Below are 22,781 nucleotides of genomic sequence, written 5' to 3'. Positions count from 1 at the left end.
AACACCGTATAGTACAATGAAGTCTTGCATCAGCTGCGGCGCTGACCAAGTCATTCGACGCATGCGTGATCAAAGCGTCGCCGGAATGCAGTCCAAGTATGGGAATGTTTCCACCATGTCGGGCCCGACTGTCCAGTTCTTCAGCTGCCGGACGTGACTTTCGAAGTCCGGATTGAGCTGCAGCTCACTGTTCGATGCGACGATGAGAATACTAGATATGTCGTGAGGCCAATGGATTAACAGCGAATTGCCCGTGATCTCCCGTAGCTTGGAGAACTCCCGCCCCTCAGACAAGTCCATATACTGGAGTATGCGCTTCCGTGCTTCAGGCCTTCAACTATATCGTCAGTAGTGACACTCAACCTTTGACCGTAAGCTTACCAAACTATCGTATCAACCCAAATCGGATGGGGTATTGTTAGCTGGGCTTCTACGGGCCTCAAGAAGTCTGGCATGGCTTCGTAATTGCGCTTTGTGGGGGATATGAGCCAGCGGAGCAACAGGCTCATATAATACAAACACGCAACCCTTTCGGCTGAGCCTTTGACTGCCATACTTATCTTACCGTGCTGACCTAGAGCATCCGAAATCGGATTCTGCGAATTGCGGGTAGCAGGGTTGAGCAATGACCGAACGCTAGGGAAAGACTTTTCTGGAAGCTGCCCAGAAGATTGCACGTGCTGACGGCTGGTAACGATGATCTCGAGCAATACAGAATCGAGCCGACAGGTGGCGGATGCATGAAGTGGCAGTCGCTCCCACGGCGGAGGCTGTGAAGCTGTACCAACCATATCTAACAACGGGAGCTCTGGTGCGAAAGGCCAATCCCTTGGGATGCCGACACCGTCCTGGGCTGCATTCGCGCCAAATAGTGACAATGAGTATGTATTGTTCGCGTCTGGTTCCAGGACTAAGGATTTAGCTGATATCCTCTCAGTCCACGATAGCGAGACTTACTCGAAGTGCCATCCCACATATTGAAAAGAGACTCGTCCGCACTGATAGGCAGCTCTAGGCTCAGCCCAGTATCTGCATCTCTCAAAAGCACGCCCTCGGTGGACGTTGCGCCGTAAGCTGAAGCATCGATAGTCGCTGAGCCATCGCTCAGGCCAGCAGATAGTGAATGCGATGCGAAGTTCAACGTCGTATTGGCCCCAATACTAGTCGGGGGAGATCTTGAGGTTTGCGACAAGTCGAGCCCGGCCTCAGCAAAGGATGGGTCTGGGACTGCTCCAGTCGATGGTGAGGACGCATCTCTATCAAATGGTGAGACTGTGTGGTGATCGACCATCTGAAGGGACACTCGCGCCGAATTGATGATCTCTCGAAGGCATGTTTCATTGTTCTGCAGCTGTTTGACGAGGCCTTCCGAGCGCGTAAGGCGCCGCTTCAGATCAGCGACCTCTTCTTCTAGCTCTGCTATACGCGACTTCTTCCGCGCTCTCGCAGCTCTTTGGTTAAGTCTGTCGAATGTCCTCTTTCGGTACAATTGTTCGGTACTCATATTTGCCACTGTCCTGTCCATGGCTGCGTGTCTCGTCGGTGACGAACTTTCCACATGGGGAAGCCATGAGAGGAGCGCGCCGGCATTTTCGGCGACTTACTAGGAATCGCCGCGAGAGGATTGGCGTTTGCGGCTTGCTGCGTCGTAGCCGGGCACGCAATGCGGAGACGATAGCACGAGGGAGACATTTCCCGCGATGGCTGGTGCCAGGTGTGGGGTGAGGCTCGTGCTCGAGGTTTAGCGTCGCACTACGTGACAATGCATCGACCCATGAACTCCACTCGCCTCCTGCACTCACGCGTCACGGCGCCGGCCTCGTCTTGAAGCCCAGTATCGACGCGGTAACATCGACCCTGAACATGGCTCTGTTTGGACGCGGGGAGAGCGCGTTCAACCGTATGATGCCTTATAAGGGCACATTTCTCCCGGTCCAGTTGTCAGCTTCGACAACGGCTTGTCACCATGAAGTTCTTCAAGCTATTCCATTATGCAGTGCTTTCGTCGGCACTGTACTGCGCAGCAGCGAAGCAACCGAACATTCTCTTCATCTTGACAGATGATCAAGATTGGCACATGAAGTCATTGGTTTGTGCATCTCTGGCTGTCTCGAGTAACAATAGCTCACAAAGAACAGGAGCACATGCCATTCCTGCAAAAGTATCTACTCCATGAAGGTACACTGTATGCGAACCACTTCTGTACGGTTGCGTTATGTTGCCCTTCTCGCGTAAACCTCTGGACCGGAAGAGCTGCTCACAACACGAATGTGACTGACGTCTTTGCACCCTACGGTTCGTAGTCATCGCCGCGTGTTACTACCAGCCTCGTTAACACGTTTCAGGTGGCTACCCAAAGGTCGTTCGCGAAGGCATCAACGATGACTACCTCCCAGTATGGATGCAGAATGCTGGCTACAACACGTACTACTCAGGCAAGCTGTGGAACCACCACTCTGTTGACAATTACAACGCACCCTACGCCGGCGGATACAACGGTTCCGACTTCATCCTCGACCCCTATACGTACGAATACTACAACGCACATATGAGTCGTAACGGTGGACCACCCATAAGCTACAAGGGTCAATACTCGCCTGATGTGACTGCAGAGAAGGCGTATGGCTTTCTCGAGGAGGCAACGCAACACCCTGAGCCTTGGTTCCTCACCATTGCACCTATCGCGCCCCATAGCAACGTGAAGCTCGTGCCTGCCGAAGAGTACAGTGCGGATTTGCCTCAATACGCAGAGCGACATGCTCATCTCTTCACCGAGTACAAGATCCCACGCAATGCCAATTTCAATCCCGAGAAGCAGGGCGGCACAGGATGGGTCAAGAGACTTCCACTTCTCAATGACACAGTCATTGACTACAATGACGAGTTTCAACGCTCCCGCCTTCGTGCGCTTCAGTCAGTAGACGAGATGGTGGAGCAACTTGTGAAGACTCTCGAGCACAAGGGCCTTCTTGAAGACACATACATCATCTACACCACTGACAACGGGTACCACCTAAGTCAGCACCGCCTACATGCTGGCAAGGAATGTGGCTATGAGACTGATATTCACATCCCCCTCATCGTGCGTGGGCCTGGTGTGATGAAGGGCCACACCACAGACATTGTCAGCTCCCACACCGATCTCGCGCCCACTATCATGAAGTTAGCTGGGCAGAGTCTACGCGAAGATTTCGATGGCTCAGTCATGCCCCTCTCCAAAGAAGACACCCTTCTCGCCGAATCTACGGAACGCCAAGAACACATCAACATCGAGTACTGGGGCCGAGCCATCCCCGAAGGCATATGGGGCCACTACGACAACCCGGTGAAAGAGATTCACCCGCCCGACCAAAACTGGGGTGGATACCTCCACTCTGTACGCAACAACACGTACAAAGGCCTTCGCCTCATCGGCGAAGACTACAACATCTACTACTCAGTCTTCTGCACGGGCGACAAGGAGTACTACGACATGCGCTTTGACCCAGGCCAGCTCGAGAACTACTTCGACGGCGAAGACGCGGACCTCATAGCGAAACGTGACACCTACCGTATCGCAGGTCGCTCGTTCACCGCCATCATCGACCGCATCGACGCGTTGATGATGGTCCTCAAATCATGCAAGGGCGAAGCGTGCAGAGATCCCTGGGGCGTGCTACACGGTAGTGACAACAGGGTCAAATCACTCAAACAAGCACTATCGCATCGCTATGATGCTTTCTACGCAGCGCAACCCAAGGTCCAATTCGAGGACTGTGCTTTGGGCTATATCCGTGAGGTGGAGGGCCCGCAGCATGCGAATGTGTGGGATCATTGGGAAGACGGAGAGAGGTCTGAGCTGAAGGCGCGCAGGAAGCCGAGTTTTGTGTATCAGGGGAATCCGCATTTGCTTACCTGAGGGTGGCAATGAAGTTGTCTCCTGGTAGAGCCCAGAGGTAGTCAGTAAGTCTCTAATTAAGCAAAGATTGATGCGAAATACAACGTATGCCTCAAAACCCGATCATGTTGTGAGATATACATCCCAAGCCCCAAGTAGGAGGACTAAGTTTACCTACTACGGCGACTTGTTCCACGCCAGGCCGAGTTTCGAAGTAGGGGGTTACCGGCTACGACCCTTTCTACAAGCTACCCAGAAAAGATCACAGCAACGCATGTAGACGGCAAGATGATTTATGAAGTAAAGAATTTTTGTTCAGACTGTCATTGAAGTACATCTAGCTTCCACGACAGCACACGAGACTACACGCTGTAAACATACATATCATGGGAATAAAGTAATGCAATCAATGACCAACTACCCCTTTCCACGCCTCATCCAGCGTTTACTCGCCTTTCAAGTGGTCCTGCTTCACGGTGAAAGCCATATCTAATAGGGCCTTCTCTTCGTTCTTGTGTGACACCTTAAGTCCAGTGGCCACCGACGCACTAGGGTTGCGGCCGGCATACATGACGTGACGCCTGTTGTGGTGCTCGGTTTGGTTGAGCAGAGTCTCAATTCTGGGCTGGGTAAAGCTCCAGGCACCGGCGTTAAGCGGCTCTTCCTGGCACCAGATGATGTTCTGGGCGTTGGGGTACGAGTCCAGGTTGTCCTTCAGTTGTTGCCAGGGGAAGGGGTTGAGCTGCTCGATACGAGTGATAGCAACGTCCTTCTCACCGCGGGCCTCACGCTCCTTTACGAGCGCGGCGTACACCTGACCTGTGCAGAGGATGACACGGTTGATGCCCTCATGCGACTCAATCTCGCCAGTAGCGTGCGCGGGGTCTTCGATGATCCATTGGAAGTGAGAGTCGCCAGTGAATTCCTCAATGTTGGAGCGAGCGAGCGGGTGGCGGAGTAGCGACTTGGAGAAGAAGAGAATGAGAGGCTTGCGGAATTGGCGGTTCATCTGGCGACGGAGGAGATGGAAGAGGTTAGACGGCTTCGTTGTGTAGGCAATCTGGATGTTGCAGTCCTGGTGCTGACGGTCGAGCTTGTCGGGCGAGGGGAAGATACGGGGATCCTCGTTGCAGAGCTGCAGGTAGCGTTCCATACGTCCAGAAGAGTGCTCGGGACCTTGACCGTCGTAACCGTGGGGCAAGCTCATGACGAGACCGGAACGTTGAAGCCACTTGACTTCACCAGAGGCAATGAACTGATCGATGATAACCTGGGCAGTGTTGGCGAAATCACCAAACTGAGCCTCCCACATGACGAGGGCGTTGGGCGATGATAGCGAGTATCCGTATTCGAAGCCAAGCCTACAGCTGATTAGTTACGGCAAAATAGAACAAAACGGTGTGAACTTACACTCCGTATTCGCTGAGCGAAGAGTTGGAGATGGTGAATGTTGCCTGGTCCTCGGCAAGGTTCTGGAGAGGGGTGTATGTCTTCTCAGTTTCCTGGTCGTGGAGCACGGCATGGCGCTGAGAGAAGGTTCCACGCTCGACATCCTGTCCGGAGACACGGACATGGTGGCCTTCCATGCACAGACTTCCGAATGCCAAGGCTTCCGCGGTAGCCATGTCGATGTTCTTGCCGTCCATGACAGTCTTGGTGCGGCCAGCCAAGATACGCTTCAAGTTCTTGTGTACATTAAAGTCCTCCGGCGCGCCGCCGATCTTCTCAGCGATGTGCTTCAGTTGAGTCTCCTCGATGGCGGTTGGCAGATGGGGCAGGACCTCTTCCGCAAGCTCCTTGGGCGACTTGAAGCCGTTCCAGGCCGAAGTAAGCCATTCCTTGGAGTTTGGTACGTAGTCCTTGCTGCGGTTGAAGCTCTCATCTAGCATACCCCAGACCCAAGCCTTGTGCTCGTCAATGTCCTCCTTGGTGAAGGTCTTCTCGTCGAGCAGCTTCTTTGTGTAGATGTCCAGTGTTTGGGGTTGTTCTGAGATCTTCTTGTACATGAGAGGCTGGGTGAAGAAGGGCTGGTCAGTCTCGTTGTGACCCTGCTTTCGGTAGCAAACCATGTCGATAACCACATCCTTCTTGAACTCGGCGCGGAAGTCAGCTGCCAGCTGGCAGACGAAGTTGAGGGCCTCGACATCGTCACCGTTGACGTGGAAAACGGGCGCATCAATTGCCTTGGCGATATCAGAGCAGTAAGGAGTCGAACGGGAGAACCTAGGATCCGTGGTGAAACCAATCTGGTTGTTCACGATGATGTGAATAGTACCGCCAGTGTGGTAGCTGGGGAGCTGGTGGAAGCCCATAGTCTCGTATACTATACCCTGACCGGCGAAAGCGGCGTCACCGTGCAAGAGCAGGCCCATGGCGCTGGAACCTTCCTTCTCGTCGTTGTTGTAGTGCAGAATGGCGCGGGTCTTTCCTAGTACGACGGGGTCTTCGGCCTCGAGATGGGACGGGTTGGCGACGAGAGACAGCTGTACGCGCTTTCCGGATGGGGTGGGGCGCTCGAAGTTCATGCCCAAGTGGTATTTGACGTCACCAGAGCCCTCTTCGTTGGCCTCGGCAGTACCGGCAAATTCGCTGAAGATGGACTCGTTCGGCTTTCGGACGACGTTGGAGAGCACGTTGAGACGACCACGATGCGGCATGCCGATGACGATGTCCTTGACACCAAAGTCGACACTGCGGTCAATAAGGGCCTTCATTCCGGGAATCAAACTCTCACCACCCTCAAGACCGAATCGCTTGTCGTTGGGGTATTTGGTGGCCAGGAAAGCTTCGAAGTTGGTACCCCAGATCAGGCGGTCCAGAATGCGGCGCTTCTCGTCGACGGAGTACTTGAATGGTGTGGGGACCTCGATGCGCTCACGGAGCCAGTCGCACTGCTCCCTGTCGGGAATGTGGATGTATTCAACTCCGTAAGAGCCGCAGTAGAGGCGCTCGCAGGCGTCAATGATCTCCTTCAACTTCATCTTCTTACGGGACTCGGTCTTGAAGCGCGGCAAGATACCGGGGCCCAATTCGATCTCTTGTTCCAAGTCCTTTTCGGTGAAGTTGTAGTGTGACAGTTCCAATTCGCGGGGCTTGCTGTATCCGAACTGCTCAGCTTCTGAGCGGATGCCCAGCGGGTCGATCTTGGCCTTGTGGTGACCGCGGGCCTGGTAGGCTCGGACGAGCAGTTGCACCTTGAGATGGTTCATGACGTCGGTGCCTTCGGCGGAGGCCATGCCCATGCCAGGCTTGTGAGCGGCGCCGCCCTGGGGCGAGCTCATGATGTTTGGCGGCGGTTGGAAGGCTTGCGACACGGGCATGTCGCCGGACTCCATGTTGTGGAAATAGACCTGCCATGAGTAGTGAACGCTGGCGGGGTCTTGCTTCCACTGCATGTACATGGCATCGATGTAGTTGGCCGTGTTGCCCTGGAGGAACGAGTCGTTGGGGTCCTATGCCGTCATTGTTAGCTACGGGTCGAAGAGTTTGAGGGTCTGGCTGGGAGGCACGCACAACGCCCTTGTTGGTGTCTTCCGACGACACGGCATACTGGCGGCGCTGCGTCACGGCGAGCGGGCGGCGACATGTCGAGAGAGCGGTTCGTGAGGGCTGTGCGAGGCTCGAGAAGGATGCTCTCGCCGGGGCGCACTGGAGCTGGCGGGAGCAGCACTGGCGCAGAGTGTTGCGCAACATGACGGGGATTAGATTAACAAAGCGGAGGTAGGGATGGGTGACATCCAAACGGACGACGATGAAGAGAAGAAAAGCCTCAGCTGTAGCAATGTGCAGTCGAAGTTAAGCGTCGCACGCAGTAGAAGTTGATGCAGCCAGGACAGGCCCCGTGTTCCGGCCTAGCGCGTATCATGGATCGCGGGATTTCTGACCGGTCACCACCCACCACATTCAAGGGAGCGACCGAACACCGTGAAGTCTATATTGACACTGCGTCTTCTCGTCTGCTTGTTGTTCACCAAATATAGTCTACAGACCCGTGCAGGCTTGCAGTGGTACTCTTTGCTGGTCACGGCGGCGCTGCGATATGACGAAGTGGTCGCTCATCCAGTGTTCTCGCACCACCAGCCAATAGCAGGGCAGGCCTTATGTAACTCGCATGCAGCCTCTGACGGCTTCTGACGCTGCATGGCACGGATATGTATCCGTTGCGCCTGATGTGTTACTTCTCTTGGCTGATGCGAGCGACGCGCCATGTTTCTGCAGATACGCGTTCTGAAGTGGGCGAGGAGATGAAGAGGCCACATAGTCAAACCACTCAAACAAAAGATTCATCTAGCTGAACGTCGAATTGAGTTTCGGAGTAGGGTACAGCCTTGCCTGAGCCTCAGCGGCTGCCATGCCGTTCGCTAATGCGTAGTCACGTGCGACGCGTGAATCTGGGGAAGCCCAGACAAGCTAGCACCGCGTCAGCCTCAAGCCAGGCACGCCTCACTGATCGTCGCGACATTACACCCCGCCATCATGGCCGACGCCGCTGCCCAGTACAAGAAGGACAACGGCAGAGTCGCCGTGTCTGCGGATGGCAAGACGGTGTCCTGGAAGTCCACCAGTGGCGCGGCCAATGCGCCTGCTCCGTGGTCCATAGCCATAGCAGATATTGGCAGTATGTCGAGGCCTCACGAGAAAGACGCTATACACCACTGACACTGTCTAGACCTCCAGCAGACGCCCGCGACCGCTGCCAAAGCCTCCATCAAGATCGTCGTACCCGAGCCAGCGCCCCTAGCTGGCAACCACACCCTCACATTCACCTCCGCTACCGCTCGCGACGACCAGCAGAACATAACCAGTCTATTACGCAAATGGATCGAGGCTTCGAAGCAGCAGAGTGCCCCGTCTCCGGCTCCTGTTGCTGGTGGCAAGGATGGAGGGGACAGCAGCGCCTCAGCTGCCATCGCTATGGCGCAGACTGTGACTGCTGGTGGCAAAGACAACGAGGAAAACTACGATGACGCGAAGCTGCTTGCGGATACAACGCTTCAGATGTCGCTCCTCAATTCAAATCCAGCCCTTCGTCAACGCTTCGACCGAGCGCTTGCGGAGAAGCCCGATTCCGTCGGTGTCTTGCAGTTCTCTATGCAGTTTTGGTCTACACGCGTGCACATGTTGAGATCTCATGCAACGGAAAAGTCGCAGGCTACAGGAACTTACAACGTGCTGTCCGTCATCAAATCAAAGTCTGTCAACGGCACCCTCATGCTAAGCTTGACCAAAGAGCAGATTGAGCTCTTGTTCAGGCAGCATCCAATCGTGCAAAAGGCTTACAATGAGAACGTGCCCCAGTTGAGCGAGGGTGATTTCTGGGAGAGGTTCTTCCACAGTCGCTTGATGAAGAAGCTCAAGGGTGAGCGCATCCAAGAAAAAGACGTGCTTGATCCTAAGCTTGACAAGTATCTGTCTTACGATGAGACAGCAGACAACCAGGATCTGCTTGCAGCTGCCATCCCCAACTTCATCAACATCGAGGCAAATGAACAGAATCACAGCCAGAAACAAGGTAACCGGCCCGACTGGACCATGAACCCGACGAATTATGAAAAGGCGCCCATCCTCCGAGTCCTGAATCGCATGAGCGAGAAGATGATGAAAGAAGTGCCACCTTCAGACGGAGGTCGGCATGGACCCGTTGGAGTCGATGAGGAGACATACAAAGAGCTGCAGTTGCGGGATCTACAGCGTGCAGATGACGACAACAGGGTCGTTCTCCGCGTACAGGATCAAAGCCGGTTCTTCTCCGCTGGCCAGAGCGTGCACACCTCAACCAGTGCTGCGACCTACACCAAGCGTACTCCTGCACAGGCCCTGTCGACGTTACAGCAGGATCTTCGCAAGTTCGGCGGCGACGGCCAGCTTTCGCGCGTTGACCTTCATTCCACGATCGATATCGATGATGAAAGTAGTAGTGACGAGGAAGAGTCGGTTCCCAAGAAGACTAAAGTTGGCAGTAAATCCTCACGAAGTGCAGCCTCATCACAGATCATTGCGGCTGTTAGGAAACGACATCTGCACAACGATGACTACACGTCATCCAAAGCCATTCCCACCAGCGAGCGGGCAAAGGAGCTTCACGTATCAGAAGGGGTTTTAGAGAATCTCACCATGACCCACAACACGACAGTCGAGTTCTTGCACTACTTCTGGGCCGTGTTCTACTCGGGAGATCCCGACCGCGCGGGTGAAATTGCACGTCTCATCGAGACGCTGGATAAGTCACTTGACCGGATCAAGGCGGTTGCCGACATGGCAGAAGCAGAGCGCGAAGCAAGGATCGAGCATGCGCGGAAAGAGAATGAGTTTGCCAACCAGCGAGAGAGGAAGAAGAGGAAGTTCGACCCAGGAGCTATCAGAGGAGGCGCGAAAGCTGTCAAGCAGATCGTGGATCCCCTGATTCGGGCGATCGACGCTGCGCGGAGTCAATACAAGAAAGCGCTCCAGGAACAAGTTGCACGGAATACGGCGACTGCGACTGCTTGATATTATGCCAGGCCTCCGTCTTTCAAAAGTTGAAGATCCTTCTGATTTGCATAGCGAAGGCGTTTGGGAGATATGGCTTGTGTCGATCGGAGACCGCTAGGTATTTTCGTGAAACAATTGCCGGCCATGCTTTGAAATACACATGTTCTTTCCGGAGATACATAATAATTGTAGTCAGTGAGGCAATTGATGTTGGGAATGCCCATGTCTATCCAACAGCCATCTACGTCGGTTATTGCGCAAATCCGCAATGATCTACACGCATCCCACGAAAATGGTCCGCCATGACCAAAAGTGATGCTGAAAGCTACAAACCACATGTGTGATCAATACCTCATCGGGTCTGAAGGTGCATAGACGCCGACAATTTTCGGATCATGTACCTTAACAAGAAGTAATATCAGGAGAGTCTCTACACCGCTACCTTAAGGCTCGCAATGTTGATAAGTGCACAGTACGGCCGGTCCATCGCACCTGCCAAAGTGAATGTCTTCTTACCAGCCCGGCCTGCTTCGGCAGGCACTGGACCCCTGACCTGGGAGAGGCCCCACTTATTGAGTAACTCGACGAGGCACATTTCTTTCACAACCTCATCCTCACTTCATTTCTTCGCGGTATGATACTGCGCGGCCTGGATGCAGCAAATGAGGGCTTGGATATTGGGGTAACATGAAGACATGTTCCGCATGCAGAAGAAACACACAAAGCAAGAGAGGACGTCATCAATTCCTGAAACGCAGGAACGACTGCGACCAACAACAACCGAAATTGGAATGAGCGTTTGTTGCGACCAGCAATACCGAAACATCGAAAAACCAAAGGAAAAGTCTTAACCGAGTATTAAAACCAGAAAACGAAGGGCAAGGTTGGATGAAACACACCCGAAGAGCAAACAGATCCTCTGAGTAGACCGAAACCGCAACACCTACATCATCCAACATGGACCGAACCTACGCGACACCTACAACATCTACAATAAGAGATGCCGTCGCAAGTATACGTGTTCCCGGGGTTGAAAGCTAGGGTTGTCGTCCGCGGTAATAGTCGCGCGCTGGATCATAGTATGGTTGGTTTCCTACTATCCGTTAGCTAACCTGCACCAGATACGTAACAGAACATCTATTCATCGACTCAAAAATATATGTACCATTGTTATTAGGAACTCGCTCCCTCGGTCGGTTGTCTCTGCAAAGATCAGTGTCGAGCTCAGCTGCACGATAACCTTAGTCGACCGACCTGTAACGGAAGCTATGCCAGAGGTACCATCTCGCGACCCAGTTCTCTTCGTTGACATGGAGCATGTAACGACCGATGTCATAATACGGTCTTGTTTCCGCGCAAGCATCGCGTACGATCATCAAAATATGCAGATGTTTCGACGTTTCCGACAACTCGTCCCATCTATATGGTTCTGCTACAGAGGGGTCTGCCCTCGATTGCTCGGTCAAATTGTAGCGGTTTGAGCTCAATGCGTTTCTGGCAGCCACAGCTTCGGCCTACGGAAGTCGTGTGGGTTAGCGGACAGCTTTCTATTGTCAGGCGGAGACTTACGAGAAGCAGTCTGTGTGTACTCTCACTGAGTTTAAGTCGATTGCAAAGCTCGCTCTTGCTGGCGCTCTGGGAAAGAGGTGGCAGGGTCATGGTATGGCGACGTTCCCTAATAGGATCGTTCATCACGCCAATGGTACGAAAAGAGCAGCTCAAGTGAAACTAGATATGAGAAACAGAAAGTCAAGTCTCTTTGTCTTATACCTGGGTTCGACAGCCGTGGAGGAAGATCTTATGGAGTCGCTGTCATGTGACAATCAAGGTCCGTCCCGTCCTCTTTCCTTCCGCTGTGACACGGCGCATACGCCACATTATGAGATAATGGAGATCCGATTCGAGAAATATCCATTTCCCACCCTTACTCGCCTGGCCCCGGCGCCATGCTCTCGAGGTGGCTTCACATGCAGCTAGCGAATCTTGGGTGTTATGCCTGGCCAGCGCCGATCTATTGACGTGGACAGGGTGGATCACATGGGTCTCGCGTATCCTCCCGTGCAGCAACGGCAGGTAGATGCGTCGAAAATCGCTGTCCTGATTTGCCGCGAGGACATAGCTTCAGATCCATGGGCGTGCAGCGATTCATAATAACCTGTAGATCTCTCCACATCATTACACTCTCCTGTTGGCGCTAGCTAAATCAGCGATAGTGTAGCTTAGCCTAACGACAAAACAACATCCGCACTGCGATCATCGGGCCAGTGAGTCGAGGACCTGATGCAATCCCGAGAATCAGGTCGACGGACTTGAGCGCTGGTCAGACATGAATACGACAAGCATCCACGGTCGGCAGGGAGATGACTGCTTCGAAGACTTTTCGGACCAGCTAATGCCACTCAAGCGCGGAGCTTACGACTACATGGCTCACGAGCGTGGCGCATTGGGCGGAATGGATGGAGCTCGGCTCGTAACGCCCAGCTCTTGCGGACCAAAGGCGCTCGAAGAAAAGTATCAGAGTTGGGGAGCGTAGGTGCAAGACAGCACGGCCCGAACTGAGTCACGCCTCGACATGAGATCAATACTCCACTCCATACTTACAGCTCCACGAATCAGCCTACGCGAGACATTCAACTTGCTTGAATTTTCAGCACTTTCGAAGGCTATCTAGCTGTCAACGACGTACCAGGGTGATACATGCCGTATCCGCCCTCAGCTACTGAAAGTAAAGATCACCGTCAAGTGCAGGTCAACAGACAGAAGTTGGAAGTAACCAGTAAGCCTGGCTTAAAGGCGTCATCGAGGGCTCGATGAGAATCACCATAGAAGCGTGCAAGTTTACATGGACCGGACAGGCATGAGCAGTCCCACAACCGTATATTTCGACGGTGAAATGCACATTTCGCTGCTGGGCGGATCTTGTCCATCGAACATATACCAAATCCAACAACTTCTGGAAGCAATGGAAGGTTTTGCCGCGCCCATGCAGCCTCCTCCAGCCCGGCTAAGCCCGAGCCAAACGAGTCTGCAGCGAGCGCACGGCTGGTGCCCATCGCGAATTGAACTTGCCGAAGGTCAACACCGGTCAGCTACCTGGAAAAGCTACCCCTTGCTTACCGTCATCATGCTGGCTCATAGGTTGACGACAATGAGACACATCCCGTGTCTATTTTCAGTCTTCTCAGCGCACTCGCACCGACTGAATGGATCGAATGAGTGACATATCGCTGATTACCTTCTATTACATCGGTGATGGATGAATCGGCGGCTTCTCCGTATCCAATCCGCTGCGGCAGTAGCTCTGAGAGCTCGTGGATGGTGTGGACTGGAAGCCGCTTCTGCAGTTCAATCTTACCAGGCTATCCTGGGATTTTGTCGACGATATATGAAGGTACATGGAGAAGAGGACGTACGACCAGCCACATGTGCTCGGAACACAGCTCTATGATTGTCACGACAGCGATAGGCTACATGTTCCATGGTGAACTTAGCCAACACATCGCTACTCCAGCCTTAAGTACGTCGCTTCTGTGGAGACTGCGTCAAACTAGCCAGTATGCTTTCCGTGCTGGCGAATCTGGATTAGTGGACCGTTTCGTCTGCTCAACGCATTGTATACAATGTAAGCGGCACGACCCACTTGTTCCCGTCGCCGGCCTGATTGTACCGATCCGGCTTGTTTTGCCGATCATTAGGCTCTGATTGTGCAGCCTGTGAACAGAGGCTATGGAAGCTATGCAAAACCAGCATTCTCGATGGAGCCATTTGCGAAATGCGTAGGTGATCTTCGAATCCTTCGCTAAGCATATGCTTGTGCAATCAATTATGGATGAGCGCTCTGTCCATGAATAAGGGTCATGATCTCACAGCGGCGCTAGCCAAAGATAGGCAGGCTGGGGCATAGGGTCTGCATGCAGGAGAAACCGCCACGAGCAAGTTGGAGCGATGTACTTGCGTACGGGAGGGTCCGACGTTGAGGTCGAAGAAGCACAGCAACAGTTTTGCTTTTGCGCATCATCGCCAATTCCAGGAAGGGTCGTGGGGCTTAGGGGCTGCGAGTACAGAGCATTTTGATTGGATGGCCCTCCGCACACAGCCGCGTCGAACATGTTCCCTTCGCTAGGACAGAAAACACTGAAGCTATCTCCTAGGCGGACTGCAATGGTCGTACGATTCGGGAGACTTGCGTCGGCGAATACCATGGCCTTGGTCATGCCCTCCGAGTGGTGAATGAGCCGCCACGAGATACGACAGGGCGGTTGCACAGGAGCAGGTTATGGCTACTCCTGCCTAAACAATACAATCTCGGAAAGGGCGCTGCGGAAGGCCTGCTACTTCCCAGGATGCCCTGCGGCGCACAAACAAACTTGCTCTGCTATCAGCAGGGTCCCACACTCATGCACATTATGATCTAGCATCGATCGGATCTCATCTTTGACAATATCGATGACAGGACATGAGCATGATGCCTACAGCACAGCCCCGCGACGTCAGTCTACTAGACCGCAGCAACGGCCAGGAACCAATATGTGGTCCAGCTCCATCAGATCCGTTGAACGAGACCTACGCCACTCCGTCCTTCCGATCGACTCATGCCATGCAGCCGGATCCGTTCGCCTATTACAGAGCTTTCCTAGATACGAGCTCGTCGCAAATGCAACCGCAAACGCAAGGCCAAGGGCGCGACCGGCATTACATCGCACAAGATCACGATGATTATGTCTGCCACGATATTACCGGGACCGGAGATATGCAGCATGACATGGAATATCAGCAGCAGGCCAGAGCTCGAGGCGTTCCCTACAATCTTGCCGTTCGGCTCGCAAATCGCTCCAATGGCGCGCCTCTAGCCACTATTGTGGAGCAAGGTTCCTACTCGACGCTAAACTCACATGGCTCCCTCCTCAGCGTGGGCCGCTTCCCTTCACTCCGTGTGGTGGAAAATGCCTCGCCAACGCGCTCGTCACACAGAATTCCATACACACCAGAAGAACATGTTCTCCAGCGCATCACAGAAGACGTGCAGCGAGGGCAATTGTTGAAACCACCAAGCAATACACACGATGTGCCCTTGTGCAAGGATTACAGCAACTCGTTCCGGGCTGATGATGCCGCAATCCCATCGGCGTTTCCCAGTCTTAAGCCATCGCAATTTATTACCCATCGGAATGGCAAGGCCGACTCCGACGCTAATACCAGCAATGTCAAAAGCTTCTTTCGTGGCGTTATACACAATGTTCGAGCTGCCTCGAGAACCCGGTCTAGGTCGTCCTCGACTCAGATGTCGCTCGTTGAGAACCACAGCGATCGGCCGGGTGCGAGCGAGGATAGCCTACAAAGCCAATTGCAGGCATCTGACATGTCTCAACTGGGCGATGACACCTTTGACATGCCATATCGTTTGCCTACTGCATCCCAGGCCCTAAGCGCGACTAAAGCGTTAGCTTCAGAGCATCAGGCCAGAAATGGGCAGTCATCCATGGCTGATCCTAGTTCCTCAGCTCATGCGATAGCGTCCAATTCTGACGTCGAACCGTATACGCTCGAGTCGCGAACGGCATTTGGAGCCGTGTCAAAGCTACTACCACCGTCGGCTACAGCCCGCCCGCGTGAACGGTCCTCTTCTGTGCGTCTTGTGTACCCGGAAGCACGCGATGGGGCGCGCGATGGCGGTAGCGCTGGAGTACCAACGCTGTCAAACGAGGTCAACAACACCATCTCAGCTGGACACACATTTTATGGTGCAGGTAAGAATACCCATTCACTCACAGGGCATGACCACTCGACGGAGGCTAGTCACAATGCGAGCTTCTGTAGTACCATGTCCACTTCCTACTCGGGAACAGTAGTCGGTGTCGATGTCGACCTTCAGCACGACTTCCCTCATCCAGTGCGTTCCTCGCGTTCACCCACACCTGTCGCGCCAGTATGGTTCACTCCGCAGATGGCCGAACTAGAACGGCAAGCTTCACTCTCTGAGTCACCTCCCGAGCCGAATCAAGTTGCTGAGACAGAACCTACGCGTCGTTCAATCACCTCATCCGCATTGACGTCTTTACTACCAATAGCTGCAGCATCGGGTATCGTTCGCCCCAACTACGACACACCCAAGATTTCATTCTTCTCGCCGTCCGGCAATCTTATCCAGCCAGAGGGTAGTTCGACGCCAGGCACTACGAGCGCTTCGGACTTCAGCGGCTCACCCACTGCAACCACATCGTACTACGATAACAAACCCACACCTGCAACCTATCGTGCGTTCCCGACGACGACATGCCTGCCACCCCCAAGGCCCTCTTTGAGGCCAATGACCACACCACCCACATCGTCGGTTCCGCTCCCTATGCACCTACGTTTCCATCACAACTACAGACGCCCTGAGCAGTCGCAGATCGACTCTACGGTTGGCTCCACAGACTCGTTCATCTTGCCTGCACCGTTAGTCCAAGGCTGTGACGGGATAGCGCAAACCGAAAGTCTTGCGCCTTACTCCAGACCGCGTCATTCGTACGAGAAGCCGAAGGTACGCCCGCGCTACAAACCTCGTAGATCAGCTCGATCGTTCGCCGAGGACCTCAAATATGAGGCGAGGTTTCACAGAGCCCGATTGATCACGGCCATCATCGCAAGTTGCACCTCGTCTGGAAAAGGAAGGGTCCTTCGCAAGCGAAAGGCTGCAAACCGTAGAGCCGCAGCAACCGCATACGTTAGCATGCCCCGGAGCTGCGCAGGTGAGGCTACAATCAGGTCCAGAAAGAAACGGATACACCCCCGTCAACCCACAGCTCGGCGCGACGTAGGGGTCCTCGGACCGCTTGCCGGGCACATACTGCGGATTTGCTTCTGCCAGCCATACGACGGCGCAGGCAAGACGACAACCAGCGGCGCTACCAACAAGACCTGCATTGGCAAGAGCAGCAGCAATCACACAAGAAACACTCGCAGCGTATCGAAGAAGGAAAGCCCTCGCTCCAACGCAAACGACGTCGACGTGGATGCAGCCTTACCCAACGCGCGGGTCGTTACCGGAACCGAACGGAAGGTCAGCAATACCGTACGCCGGCGCACCACGGTCCGCAAGGAGAAGAGGCACTCGTCCACAGGCTCGAATCACCACTCCAGAACGCGCAGTGACAGTGCCGTCAGCGTGGGTGTGGCACCCAGCACCACTACCGCGCGTGGCTAAGCTGACGGGCTAGACCGCATCTGCTGTGACAGCTGCCACACAGGTGTGTGCGGGTACGTGGTTATTCAGTTCGGTACCGATGTACCACAAAGAAAGCGGGTCTTGTCACATCTCATCAGAAACAGGCATTGCGGTCGTCGCTGGAAGCGGTATAGCTTGGTAGTATGGTTGTTCCGCTTTGGGAACTTGCGAAAGAAGGAAGTGGTCACATTCGTTACTGCTTTTGGATACGATGGAAAGTAGGATTACGCGATATGGTTAGACGTATGTTGTTAGTTGGCTCGATGGAGGTGTGTGTGGGGATGGTAATGGGGGTGGGATCGACAATGTTACTTCTTTTCTGAAAGGGATGGGTTGTTCCACCAATTGTGCTGCCGAATGACTCGACAGTCGTTCTTCCTGAGGACTGCAAAGTGATGTTGCTTTTGCGTATCGTTCATGTGTTCTTTTGAAGTGTGAATGATGTGCATATACGCTATCATGATGGTGCTATAGGACAGGGGCGGCTACTCCACTACCCCACACGGAAGAAGCAAACAACAATACTGGTCTGACGTATTCTTTGCTTTGATCTTCCAAGGGGATGCCGCGCTGCATATCGGCAACTTGATAGTGCATACGCAGATAACTTCAAGCATCACAACCGACGTCAGGTTACAGCATCCCACGCCTGGCGAGTAGAACGCACCAATGCAAATTACTCGCGAGCTTCAACTGTACAAACTCGTATCGAGAGTAACGCGTCAAGTCCCGATGCCGGTAACCCAAGCATCACCGCACGTGTATTGTTGATATTGCTGAATAAAATGAAGCAACCAGTGAGAAGTTGCGACCACTATGTTAAAAGCGTAGTAATTGGAAGAGAGAGACCCGGATATCGGCGACCTACTCCAAGTATCTGGAGCCGCCAAGACATGACAACTACAACGCAGCGGTGTACTCCGCTGTCGTCTGTCATCCGTCATCCACCCATACACATACATACACGCGAGGTGCTGAGAAAGCGACATGCAAACCGATAACCAACATAATTTGCTCTCTACCTCGGCGTATGTCTACACGCTAACAGGCTGTCGGGTTCGTGTAAGCTCTACAACGCTTGGCTATAGAGTAGGAAAACGCATGGAAGTACCGCCTAGAACTGCCGCTTGAGCGACCCGAGAAACCATATGCAGGTACTGCCCGGTTGAGTAACAATGCATCCGAGCCGAGGAGCTGAACCCGGTCAGCTCAACTAAGCACCGTCTCCCTTGCGTATATCAGAGGACCAATAGTTGGCTAAACGCGACCATCGAGATTCACGCATGAAAGTCGCGTATTAAGCGTATCCGAATCCGAGAAACGTGGTTCCCGGTAAACTAGTTCGAAGCAGCAACAAACGCCTCACTTTCTCGCACGTAAGGCGGTCTCGCCGAGCTCCGCGGATTCATGCAGCTGACGACAGATTGGGACATTGGGTAGTCGCGAAACCCCACAGATGAGTCTTGTTGGTGTTGTTGTGGTGGGTGTACGGCCGTAGTACTTCATCCAACCCCCCTGCCCGTCACGGCACTCCCGACGCCTCACGCCTGCGTTATCGACCCAGGGCGTCGGTAGCGGGGGGCACCGCTCATTCCGGGTCAAAGGATGTAGATCCGTCCCCATTCGAAAACACGTGCATATGCCCATGACAAGCCTGAACAAGAACTTGAAAACCTGGAATCCGTGTTGCTGATCACTGACCTCGAGGTCGCTACGAAGGATTACAGCCAGGGATAGGCGAAAGCGTATGTGCGTGTCGATCATGTTCCTCTCTCTCGATGTCGTGCAGCAAGGGCGCGGTAGCTACATACAACGGTGGGCGAGTGGGTTTCGAAAGGACACGGTGACGAGAGGTTTCGGAGTCCGCGGGCATGAGGATGCGAGGATCGGGCTTGGTGGTGAGTGGCTCAATAAGGGTTGCTGGACTTGTCGGCCCAGAGGTCTTTCCAAAATTGGCGGAACCCATACTGCTTCTCGCGGCGCTCATCTCGCACGCGGACTGGCCCTCCAATGATGTTGTCGAGCACGCTCTTCTGGCCGGAGCTCTGCCAACTATCTGCTTTCTTGGGCGGTTTGCGTGCGCGTTCGAGGATGGCCCCGGCGAGTTGGGGCGCGACGTCGGCGAAGCAGGAGTTCAGCTCGCGCTGCAGATTGTAGTAGGGTCGTTTAGCTAGCTCGGGTGCGAGGAGGTTGTAGCTGCGCGCCTTGTCATTGAGGTCTTTGATGGCGACTTTCCAGTAGCCGCCTTCGATACGCTCCCAATCTGGGTCGCGGAAAGGGTACGGTGCTGGTGCGACTGTTGGTTCGGGAGCTTGAACAGGTACTTCCATGGTTTCCGTGGTTGTTTCTGTTACGGTAGCTGCTGCTGGGTCCTGCGCTACAGCTTCTGGGGAGGCATCAAATGTAACCTTTTTGGCTACGACTTGTTCCGTGACTACTGGCTCCGCGTTGAACCTTTCATCTGAGTCTACCTTCAGTCCTCCAGACAAGGTAATTTGTGACATGTGCCCGTCATCGTCAACAGTGGTGAGGGTCTCTTGTTGTTTCCTTCTCAGAGGGTTTGCAATCAGCTCTGCCTTTGCGAATGCCTCAGCTGTCTTGATCTGGTCGAGTAGCGATCCGCCCTTGCTGGCTATCACGCGCGCAGCATGCCTCTTCCAGTCCGCCCGTAGTCGAGTTCTGAACTTGCTTGCAGCCGACGTGAGCTCCTGCTGCTTTTCGATCCACGGCGGTACAATCTCTTGCTTTTGTATAATCTTGTTCATGAAGTATTCTGTCGTGTCGATGAAGGGGCTCGATGCGTTGTAGTCTCTTTCGATGTTGGCCTTCTTTCCGCGCGGGATGTTCTTGAACTGGCCACGAGCGATGGCATCTTCAATCCTCTTATTCGCAAGAGATGCGATGCCTTGGATAGAGCCAGGGACGATGGTGCGCGCACCTGGTTCGAAGCGGTCTTTGAGGTCCTGCAACCGCTTCTCTCGGTCGAAAGCCTCTATACTCTCGTCTTCATTGATGGAAGCGTAGACGGTGCTCCTGTCGCGTGCGTTGGCCAATCTCACGCCCCGCCCCTCCTTGCTCCGAGCATGTCCGGTATCAATGGACTGGGGTATAGGGACGCCTGGCATCTTGGCTGGTCGCCCGAGTCGCAGCGGCTTATGGGTGTCGTTCAGCATGCGCAGGCTCGCATCGTGGATGGACTCGGTGCCGGTCCAGGCTTCTGTGGTGGCAAGCTCGCGTGTGTGGCGGGAGGCGAAGGCGGGCAGCTCTGCTTCAGACGACCGGAGGTTTGCAGATGCGATTCGCTGTTCGAGCTGTGCCTTGAGGTCTGCACTGAAGCCTGCCTCTTCCACAGCTTTGACGGCGCCATGTCCTCCCGACTCCAGCGCGTCTTCACTCATTTCTCGCATGCGCCGCGTGAATGCGCCTTCCTCCTTTTCGGCCTCGGCGCCTGACCCATTGCCATTGTTTCCTGCGTCTTCCTGCTCCTGTTTCCCGTCATCCTCGTCTTTGCGCTGTGTTGCCGTCTGCCCGTATCGCCTCAGAGGCCCTGCCGCCGTGGTTCGGGATGGAACGAAGACATTGGATCTTCGATTCGTGCGCAAACAGCGTGCGCAGATGTACTGTCTCGGAAACGCAAATGCGGGCATACAGGAGAGTCGGCGAAGGGAGATGGGGTGTTGGAGGAGTGGCGGCGTCGAATTCTTAGAAATGGCCATCTCCCACGTCATGACCTCCAGGTTTAGCGCGAGTCTTATCGATAGCAATCAGCCGAGGCTCCATCAACACACCAACACTCAAACTGCATGCACACACTGCCATGATTTCATAACTGACGTCTAATAGTATATTTCAACTGGGTTATGTGCTCAAGAGAAGCGAACCATCTATAACTAGCCACCCGCACCACCTTCAGCAACATTCACCAGCAAATCTAACAAAGTATGTCTCTTTTCCTTCTCACCCTTGATCATACACATAGCAGTAGCTAAAAACACCTGATAGATCCTACTTCTCTTCATCCGCAAGATCCTCGTACTTTCCGCCTCTTCTTCTTCCGCCCCTTCCTCACTTCGAAGTAGCATCTCGGGCGCGTTTTCATTGATGAGACGCAAGATAACAGTATCGAAGAACTCCAAAGTACCACTCTTTCTACTCGCAACAGACGACGTGTATACCCCCAAACACACCTCATCTCGCTCCTCTTTCTTCTTTTCAGTGACTGGTAGCCTGGCGACTAGCTTCAGATGGTTGAACCGCAACAAGACACCACACGTACGAGATTCCTTGATAGTACCTGTTCCTTTCCAGAAAAAGTCAATACCGACATACTGGAAATGATAGCATCTCGTGTTACGAGAAAGAGGGCTCTTCCACCTTAGATACACCACCTCGTCGGCTGTCGCAGGTTCTTCTAACTTGCCATTCGTCCTGGCAATAACATCGGGATCTTTTCCTCCGCCAGTCTTACGGATGTTTTTCACGGAGCGAACGTATTCCTTGCCCGTCTCACCCCACAACCTCCACGTCCGCACTTTGTACCCTTTGAGCTTGTGGTGATCGTGCTTGAGGGCGTTCTTGTCGCCAGCGTTGTGGCGCCATGGGACCACACCGCGTGGGTCGAGTATGCCGGGGGTGGATGGGAGGAGTTGCAGTTTATACTCTTTCCAGAAACAACCTTCGTATATCAAGATAGCTGGCTGCGCGGTGTAATTACTGCTGCCAGTGTAAAGTACGCGAGGCGGTACGTGGAAGGCGAGGTATGGTCGGTGAAGGAAGAACGCATTATCGTCAGGTTTTACACTAGGTAGTCCAGCGTCTCGACGCTCTTTCTTTTCCTTGTGTGTAGCCTTCTGTTCTTTGATCGTTGGGCCAGACCGTCGTTCCAGAGTAGGATCGAGGACTGGTGTAATGCTTTTATGACACTTATGCTTCTCGTAGATGTGGAAGATCGACTTTACATCGGTGCTAGATGGTAGTTCGAGGTCGTCTTCCATAGGCAGGCGAGTAACCACAACACCTTCAGCCCGGGTTATGGACGTTGTATTGATTGCAGTGCCCTGGTCATGTCAACATCCGTCCAGCGAGAGGCTGTCGGTATCAGCACACATACCTTCGTGCCGTCCGCTCCGCCAAGCCTGATTGTACCAGTGTCATCTGACTCTCTGACAGTCGCCATAGCTCTTCCTCGCGATGTTCATCTTCCTACATATGGAGCCTGGCCTGTGA

The 22,781-nt window shown here is 53.8% G+C and overlaps 5 protein-coding genes across 5 annotated transcripts; 2 read left to right on the top strand and 3 right to left on the bottom strand.

The window, feature by feature from the left end:
* Positions 1-1,966: 1,966 nt before the first annotated feature.
* On the top strand, positions 1,967-3,898 carry J4E90_008062 (uncharacterized protein; the record flags this gene model as incomplete). The annotated part of the gene is made up of 4 exons (XM_051437592.1): positions 1,967-1,971; positions 1,998-2,004; positions 2,179-2,185; positions 2,346-3,898. 4 exons carry the CDS (start codon positions 1,967-1,969, stop codon positions 3,896-3,898), a joined length of 1,572 nt encoding a protein of 523 aa, XP_051288403.1.
* Positions 3,899-4,322: 424 nt separating this feature from the next.
* KGD1 (2-oxoglutarate dehydrogenase E1 component) lies at positions 4,323-7,570 on the bottom strand (the record flags this gene model as incomplete). The annotated part of the gene is made up of 3 exons (XM_051437591.1): positions 4,323-5,238; positions 5,288-7,329; positions 7,391-7,570. The coding sequence occupies 3 exons, from the start codon at positions 7,568-7,570 to the stop codon at positions 4,323-4,325; spliced, it is 3,138 nt and encodes a 1,045-aa protein (XP_051288402.1).
* A 783-nt stretch (positions 7,571-8,353) lies between these two features.
* J4E90_008060 (uncharacterized protein) lies at positions 8,354-10,366 on the top strand (the record flags this gene model as incomplete). The annotated part of the gene is made up of 2 exons (XM_051437590.1): positions 8,354-8,495; positions 8,547-10,366. 2 exons carry the CDS (start codon positions 8,354-8,356, stop codon positions 10,364-10,366), a joined length of 1,962 nt encoding a protein of 653 aa, XP_051288401.1.
* Positions 10,367-19,462: 9,096 nt separating this feature from the next.
* J4E90_008059 (uncharacterized protein) lies at positions 19,463-21,283 on the bottom strand (the record flags this gene model as incomplete). Its single annotated transcript, XM_051437589.1, has 2 exons — positions 19,463-21,140; positions 21,279-21,283. The coding sequence occupies 2 exons, from the start codon at positions 21,281-21,283 to the stop codon at positions 19,463-19,465; spliced, it is 1,683 nt and encodes a 560-aa protein (XP_051288400.1).
* Positions 21,284-21,445: 162 nt separating this feature from the next.
* On the bottom strand, positions 21,446-22,549 carry J4E90_008058 (uncharacterized protein; the record flags this gene model as incomplete). Its single annotated transcript, XM_051437588.1, has 1 exon — positions 21,446-22,549. The coding sequence occupies one exon, from the start codon at positions 22,547-22,549 to the stop codon at positions 21,446-21,448; it is 1,104 nt and encodes a 367-aa protein (XP_051288399.1).
* Between the last annotated feature and the right edge of the window lie 232 nt (positions 22,550-22,781).

The sequence above is a fragment of the Alternaria incomplexa genome, assembly GCF_024043165.1.
Source record: "Alternaria incomplexa strain BMP 0042 chromosome Unknown scaffold_12, whole genome shotgun sequence".
In the NCBI taxonomy this organism is placed as follows: Eukaryota; Fungi; Ascomycota; class Dothideomycetes; order Pleosporales; family Pleosporaceae; genus Alternaria; species Alternaria incomplexa.
This window is presented reverse-complemented; position numbering and strand designations above follow the sequence as displayed.